The sequence below is a fragment of the Oncorhynchus keta genome, chromosome 30, assembly GCF_023373465.1.
Source record: "Oncorhynchus keta strain PuntledgeMale-10-30-2019 chromosome 30, Oket_V2, whole genome shotgun sequence".
NCBI classification, from domain to species: domain Eukaryota; kingdom Metazoa; phylum Chordata; class Actinopteri; order Salmoniformes; family Salmonidae; genus Oncorhynchus; species Oncorhynchus keta.
The window spans coordinates 9,444,270-9,452,645 of NC_068450.1; the positions used below are offsets into that span (position 1 = coordinate 9,444,270).

Below are 8,376 nucleotides of genomic sequence, written 5' to 3' on the forward strand. Positions count from 1 at the left end.
TATCAAGGACTTCTCACCATTTTCACCTCCAACAAATCCATTATATTGGAACAGAGTTGAAATATGTTTTGGACATTTTTAAGTTGAAAGTCCGATGATAGACTGTGAATATAGTCAGGACCTCATGAATTCTGATTATTCTGTGTTTTTTGTTGTTGCGGAAACTGTCATGCGTTTTGTGTGTTCGTCAGCTCTTCATAATGTTGGGGAACGACCGAGCCAATGAGTTCTGGGCGGCCAGGTTATCTCCAGCCGACGGGTTACACCGTGACGCCACACCGGACCAGCGGAGAGAGTTTATCATCCATAAGTACAGTGAGGGGCGCTACCGACACCCCCACCCCCACCCCAACTTCAACACACAGGAGGAGCTGCTCAAGGTACAGGAACACCATTGTTTAGCTTTCAAATGTTCCGCTGCTATAAGAGGATCGAGGGGAAAGGGGGATACCTAGTCAGTTGTATGTACAACTGAAATGTGTCTTCCTGCATGTAATCCAGCCCCTCTGAATCAGAGAGGGGGGGCTGCCTTAATCGACATCCACAGCGCCCGAGGAACAGTGGGTTAACTGGTCTAGGAACAGTGGGTTAACTGGTCTAGGAACAGTGGGTTAACTGGTCTAGGAACAGTGGGTTAACTGGTCTAGGAACAGTGGGTTAACTGGTCTAGGAACAGTGGGTTAACTGGTCTAGGAACAGTGGGTTAACTGTCTTGCTCAGGGGCAGAACGACAGATTTTTACCTTGTCAGCTCAGGGATTTGATCCAGCAACCATTTGGTTACTGGCCCAACGCTCCTAGCCGCCAGGCTACCTGCTGGTTACTGGCCCAACGCTCCTAGCCGCCAGGCTACCTGCTGGTTACTAGCCCAACGCTCCTAGCCGCCAGGCTACCTGCTGGTTACTAGCCCAACGCTCCTAGCCGCCAGGCTACCTGCTGGTTACTGGCCCAACGCTCCTAGCCGCCAGGCTACCTGCTGGTTACTGGCCCAACGCTCCTAGCCGCCAGGCTACCTGCTGGTTACTAGCCCAACGCTCCTAGCCGCCAGGCTACCTGCCACCCCTATGTGGTGTGTTGTATAGGCTATATTCTTATCATAAACCCTTATTATTTGTCTACAAGGTGTACGAATGGAGAACCTTTCTAGTTTGTTATGAAATAATAATTCAATTACTATCTGTCTCGGCTGTCTGCTCTGTCTCTCAGTAAAAACACAGGGCTGGCTGCTCTGTCTCTCAGTAAAAACACATGGCTGGCTGCTCTGTCTCAGTATAAACACATGGCTGTCTGCTCTGTCTCTCAGTATAAACACATGCTGGTTACTGGCCCAACGGCTGGCTGCCTGTCTCAGTATAAACACATGGCTGTCTGCTCTGTCTCAGGCTAAACACTGGCTGGTCTGCTCTGTCTCTCAGCCGCCAACACAGGGCTGGCTGCTCTGTCTCAGTATAAACACATGGCTGTCTGCTCTGTCTCAGTATAAACACAGGGCTGTCTGCTCTGTCTCTCAGTAAAAACACATGGCTGGCTGCTCTGTCTCAGTATAAACACATGGCTGTCTGCTCTGTCTCAGTATAAACACAGGGCTGTCTGCTCTGTCTCTCAGTAAAAACACATGGCTGGCTGCTCTGTCTCAGTATAAACACATGGCTGTCTGCTCTGTCTCTCAGTAAAAACACATGGCTGTCTGCTCTGTCTCTCAGTATAAACACAGGGCTGTCTGCTCTGTCTCTCAGTATAAACACAGGGCTGTCTGCTCTGTCTCAGTATAAACACAGGGCTGTCTGCTCTGTCTCAGTATAAACACAGGGCTGGCTGCTCTGTCTCAGTATAAACACAGGGCTGTCTGCTCTGTCTCAGTATAAACACAGGGCTGGCTGCTCTGTCTCAGTATAAACACAGGGCTGTCTGCTCTGTCTCAGTATAAACACAGGGCTGGCTGCTCTGTCTCAGTATAAACACAGGGCTGGCTGCTCTGTCTCAGTATAAACACAGGGCTGGCTGCTCTGTCTCAGTATAAACACAGGGCTGGCTGCTCTGTCTCAGTATAAACACATGGCTGGCTGCTCTGTCTCAGTATAAACACATGGCTGGCTGCTCTGTCTCAGTATAAACACAGGGCTGGCTGCTCTGTCTCTCAGTATAAACACATGGCTGTCTGCTCTGTCTCAGTATAAACACAGGGCTGGCTGCTCTGTCTCAGTATAAACACAGGGCTGGCTGCTCTGTCTCAGTATAAACACATGGCTGGCTGCTCTGTCTCAGTATAAACACAGGGCTGTCTGCTCTGTCTCTCAGTATAAACACAGGGCTGTCTGCTCTGTCTCTCAGTATAAACACAGGGCTGTCTGCTCTGTCTCTCAGTATAAACACAGGGCTGTCTGCTCTGTCTCTCAGTATAAACACAGGGCTGTCTGCTCTGTCTCTCAGTATAAACACAGGGCTGTCTGCTCTGTCTCTCAGTATAAACACAGGGCTGTCTGCTCTGTCTCTCAGTATAAACACATGGCTGGCTGCTCTGTCTCTCAGTATAAACACAGGGCTGGCTGCTCTGTCTCTCAGTATAAACACAGGGCTGTCTGCTCTGTCTCTCAGTATAAACACAGGGCTGTCTGCTCTGTCTCTCAGTATAAACACAGGGCTGTCTGCTCTGTCTCTCAGTATAAACACAGGGCTGTCTGCTCTGTCTCTCAGTATAAACACATGGCTGGCTGCTCTGTCTCTTAGTATAAACACAGGGCTGTCTGCTCTGTCTCTCAGTATAAACACAGGGCTGTCTGCTCTGTCTCTCAGTATAAACACAGGGCTGTCTGCTCTGTCTCTCAGTATAAACACAGGGCTGTCTGCTCTGTCTCTCAGTATAAACACAGGGCTGTCTGCTCTGTCTCTCAGTATAAACACAGGGCTGTCTGCTCTGTCTCTCAGTATAAACACAGGGCTGTCTGCTCTGTCTCTCAGTATAAACACAGGGCTGGCTGCTCTGTCTCAGTATAAACACATGGCTGTCTGCTCTGTCTCAGTATAAACACAGGGCTGGCTGCTCTGTCTCAGTATAAACACATGGCTGGCTGCTCTGTCTCTCAGTATAAACACAGGGCTGGCTGCTCTGTCTCTCAGTATAAACACAGGGCTGGCTGCTCTGTCTCTCAGTATAAACACACGGCTGTCTGCTCTGTCTCAGTATAAACACACGGCTGTCTGCTCTGTCTCTCAGTATAAACACACGGCTGTCTGCTCTGTCTCTCAGTATAAACACACGGCTGGCTGCTCTGTCTCTCAGTATAAACACATGGCTGTCTGCTCTGTCTCAGTATAAACACATGGCTGGCTGCTCTGTCTCTCAGTAAAAACACATGGCTGTCTGCTCTGTCTCAGTATAAACACATGGCTGGCTGCTCTGTCTCAGTATAAACACATGGCTGGCTGCTCTGTCTCAGTATAAACACATGGCTGGCTGCTCTGTCTCTCAGTAAAACACATGGCTGTCTGCTCTGTCTCAGTATAAACACATGGCTGGCTGCTCTGTCTCAGTATAAACACATGGCTGGCTGCTCTGTCTCAGTATAAACACATGGCTGGCTGCTCTGTCTCTCAGTAAAAACACATGGCTGTCTGCTCTGTCTCAGTATAAACACAGGGCTGGCTGCTCTGTCTCAGTATAAACACAGGGCTGGCTGCTCTGTCTCAGTATAAACACATGGCTGTCTGCTCTGTCTCAGTATAAACACATGGCTGTCTGCTCTGTCTCAGTATAAACACATGGCTGGCTGCTCTGTCTCTCAGTATAAACACATGGCTGTCTGCTCTGTCTCAGTATAAACACATGGCTGGCTGCTCTGTCTCTTAGTATAAACACAGGGCTGTCTGCTCTGTCTCTCAGTATAAACACATGGCTGGCTGCTCTGTCTCAGTATAAACACAGGGCTGTCTGCTCTGTCTCTCAGTATAAACACATGGCTGTCTGCTCTGTCTCAGTATAAACACAGGGCTGTCTGCTCTGTCTCTCAGTATAAACACAGTGCTGTCTGCTCTGTCTCAGTATAAACACACGGCTGGCTGCTCTGTCTCAGTATAAACACATGTCTGGCTGGCTGCTCTGTCTCTCAGTATAAACACAGGGCTGTCTGCTCTGTCTCTCAGTATAAACACAGGGCTGTCTGCTCTGTCTCTCAGTATAAACACAGGGCTGTCTGCTCTGTCTCTCAGTATAAACACATGGCTGGCTGCTCTGTCTCTTAGTATAAACACAGGGCTGTCTGCTCTGTCTCTCAGTATAAACACAGGGCTGTCTGCTCTGTCTCTCAGTATAAACACAGGGCTGTCTGCTCTGTCTCTCAGTATAAACACAGGGCTGTCTGCTCTGTCTCTCAGTATAAACACAGGGCTGTCTGCTCTGTCTCTCAGTATAAACACAGGGCTGGCTGCTCTGTCTCAGTATAAACACATGGCTGTCTGCTCTGTCTCAGTATAAACACAGGGCTGGCTGCTCTGTCTCAGTATAAACACATGGCTGGCTGCTCTGTCTCTCAGTATAAACACAGGGCTGGCTGCTCTGTCTCTCAGTATAAACACAGGGCTGGCTGCTCTGTCTCTCAGTATAAACACACGGCTGTCTGCTCTGTCTCAGTATAAACACACGGCTGTCTGCTCTGTCTCTCAGTATAAACACACGGCTGTCTGCTCTGTCTCTCAGTATAAACACACGGCTGTCTGCTCTGTCTCTCAGTATAAACACACGGCTGGCTGCTCTGTCTCTCAGTATAAACACATGGCTGTCTGCTCTGTCTCAGTATAAACACATGGCTGGCTGCTCTGTCTCTCAGTAAAAACACATGGCTGTCTGCTCTGTCTCAGTATAAACACATGGCTGGCTGCTCTGTCTCAGTATAAACACATGGCTGGCTGCTCTGTCTCAGTATAAACACATGGCTGGCTGCTCTGTCTCTCAGTAAAAACACATGGCTGGCTGCTCTGTCTCAGTATAAACACATGGCTGGCTGCTCTGTCTCAGTATAAACACATGGCTGGCTGCTCTGTCTCAGTATAAACACAGGGCTGGCTGCTCTGTCTCAGTATAAACACAGGGCTGTCTGCTCTGTCTCAGTATAAACACAGGGCTGGCTGCTCTGTCTCAGTATAAACACATGGCTGGCTGCTCTGTCTCAGTATAAACACATGGCTGTCTGCTCTGTCTCAGTATAAACACATGGCTGGCTGCTCTGTCTCTCAGTATAAACACATGGCTGGCTGCTCTGTCTCAGTATAAACACATGGCTGGCTGCTCTGTCTCTTAGTATAAACACAGGGCTGTCTGCTCTGTCTCTCAGTATAAACACATGGCTGGCTGCTCTGTCTCAGTATAAACACAGGGCTGTCTGCTCTGTCTCTCAGTATAAACACATGGCTGTCTGCTCTGTCTCAGTATAAGCACAGGGCTGTCTGCTCTGTCTCTCAGTATAAACACAGGGCTGTCTGCTCTGTCTCTCAGTATAAACACAGGGCTGTCTGCTCTGTCTCAGTATAAACACAGCTGGCTGGCTGCTCTGTCTCTCAGTATAAACACAGGGCTGTCTGCTCTGTCTCTCAGTATAAACACAGGGCTGTCTGCTCTGTCTCAGTATAAACACGTCTGGCTGGCTGCTCTGTCTCTCAGTATAAACACAGGGCTGTCTGCTCTGTCTCTTAGTATAAACACGGGGCTGTCTGCTCTGTCTCTCAGTATAAACACAGGGCTGTCTGCTCTGTCTCTCAGTATAAACACACGGCTGAATGCTCTGTCTCAGTATAAACACAGGGCTGTCTGCTCTGTCTCTCAGTATAAACACAGGGCTGTCTGCCCGTTCTCTTAGTATAAACACAGGGCTGTCTGCTCTGTCTCTTAGTATAAACACAGGGCTGTCTGCTCTGTCTCTTAGTATAAACACAGGGCTGTCTGCTCTGTCTCAGTATAAACACAGGGCTGTCTGCTCTGTCTCTCAGTATAAATACAGGGCTGTCTGCTCTGTCTCTTAGTATAAACACACGGCTGTCTGCTCTGTCTCTCAGTATAAATACAGGGCTGTCTGCTCTGTCTCAGTATAAACACACAGCTGTCTGCTCTGTCTCTCAGTATAAACACACAGCTGTCTGCTCTGTCTCAGTAAAAACACACATCTGGCTGCTCAGTCTCAGTAAAAACACACAGCTGTCTGCTCTGTCTCAGTAAAAACACACAGCTGGCTGCTCTGTCTCAGTATAAACACACAGCTGTCTGCTCTGTCTCAGTATAAACACACAGCTGTCTGCTCTGTCTCAGTAAAAACACACAGCTGTCTGCTCTGTCTCAGTATAAACACACAGCTGTCTGCTCTGTCTCAGTATAAACACACAGCTGTCTGCTCTGTCTCAGTATAAACACACAGCTGTCTGCTCAGTCTCAGTAAAAACACACAGCTGTCTGCTCTGTCTCAGTAAAAACACACAGCTGTCTGCTCTGTCTCAGTAAAACACACAGCTGTCTGCTCTGTCTCAGTATAAACACACAGCTGTCTGCTCTGTCTCAGTAAAAACACACAGCTGGCTGCTCTGTCTCAGTATAAACACACAGCTGTCTGCTCTGTCTCAGTAAAAACACACAGCTGTCTGCTCTGTCTCAGTAAAAACACACAGCTGGCTGCCCTTACGGGAAAAAACACATGAATTTCACATGTTTTTCTGTAAGGGTACACATTTTAGACTAGATGCTATTGGTGGTAGTTTTAGTACCTGTAAGCTATACTAGGGTTCAAGTTACGGCTATAGCTGCCTGTAGCTGGCATGCAGCCAGACATTTATCCCAACAACAATGACATGGAATGTGCTTTGAAACTAAAACAATTAGAGAGAGTAGATGAAAGGGAGCCAGTTGAATGGAGAGGGGACTTCTTGGAATATAGGCTGAATGTCCCTCTCCCTGTGGCTGTGGATACTTTTAGTGGTACGTCTGTGTGTGTGTGTTGCGTCACCCTAATATGTCCTCTAATGCTTCCCTCTCTGTCTCTTCTCTCCTCTCTCTCTCTCTCTACCCTGCAGGTTCTGTGTACTGCTGTGACCGAGCAGAACCTGCTGAAGACGGTCACACAGATCTTCACCGAGGCAGAGGCGGTCCGAGCCCGCCTCGCTGCCTCTAATGGATCTGACAAGCATCTGTCTCAGGAATACTCCCTCCCGCAAGGCACCTCAGGTAAGACCGGGGACAGGATTTATTTGCCTGCTGGACTTTTTGTGCATTATGTTACTATTTTGCGACCGTGCAGTATAATGTAGTGTGCTCAGCAGCTCTCTGGAAAAAGCTTTCAAGTCATTACAGCATGGTTCATGGTTTGATAGAGAACCCAGAGCTTTTGTGATTAAACAGTTTGGTCTTCCTCTGCATGTTGACCTCTAGTGTTGTAGGAGTAAAATATCTCTGTTGAAACAGCACAACTAGATATCTCTGTTGAAACAGTATCTCTGTTGAAACAGCACACCTAGCTATCTCTGTTGAAACAGTATCTCTGTTGAAACAGCACAACTAGATATCTCTGTTGAAACAGCACACCTTGATATCTCTGTTGAAACAGTATCTCTGTTGAAACAGCACACCTAGCTATCTCTGTTGAAACAGTATCTCTGTTGAAACAGCACAACTAGCTATCTCTGTTGAAACAGTATCTCTGTTGAAACAGCACACCTAGCTATCTCTGTTGAAACAGTATCTCTGTTGAAACAGCACAACTAGATATCTCTGAAACAGTATTTCTGTTGAAACAGCACAACTAGATATCTCTGTTGAAACACTATCTCTGTTGAAACAGTATCTCTGTTGAAACAGCACGACTAGATATCTCTGTTGAAACAGCACAACTAGATATCTCTGTTGAAACAGCACAACTAGATATCTCTGTTGAAACAGCACAACTAGATATCTCTGTTGAAACAGCACAACTAGATATCTCTGTTGAAACAGTATCTCTGTTGAAACAGCACAACTAGATATCTCTGTTGAAACAGCACAACTAGATATCTCTGTTGAAACAGCACAACTAGATATCTCTGTTGAAACAGCACAACTAGATATCTCTGTTGAAACAGCACAACTAGATATCTCTGTTGAAACAGTATCTCTGTTGAAACAGCACAACTAGATATCTCTGTTGAAACAGCACAACTAGATATCTCTGTTGAAACAGCACAATTAGATATCTCTGTTGAAACAGTATCTCTGTTGAAACAGCACAACTAGATATCTCTGTTGAAACAGCACAACTAGATATCTCTGTTGAAACAGCACAACTAGATATCTCTGTTGAAACAGCACAACTAGATATCTCTGTTGAAACAGTATCTCTGTTGAAACAGCACAACTAGATATCTCTGT

General features: G+C 47.1%; 1 protein-coding gene across 50 annotated transcripts in view; it reads left to right on the forward strand.

Moving 5' to 3' along the window:
* Positions 1 to 8,376, forward strand: part of LOC118373490 (arf-GAP with Rho-GAP domain, ANK repeat and PH domain-containing protein 3) — a 69,998-nt gene that overhangs the window by 37,904 nt on the left and 23,718 nt on the right. For all 50 annotated transcript variants that reach the window (XM_052487427.1, XM_052487424.1, XM_052487425.1 and 47 more), the window contains exons 12-13: positions 192 to 380; positions 7,050 to 7,200. In XM_052487427.1, the coding sequence (XP_052343387.1) occupies positions 192 to 380; positions 7,050 to 7,200 (340 nt within the window). The remainder of the gene's footprint in view (positions 1 to 191; positions 381 to 7,049; positions 7,201 to 8,376) is intronic.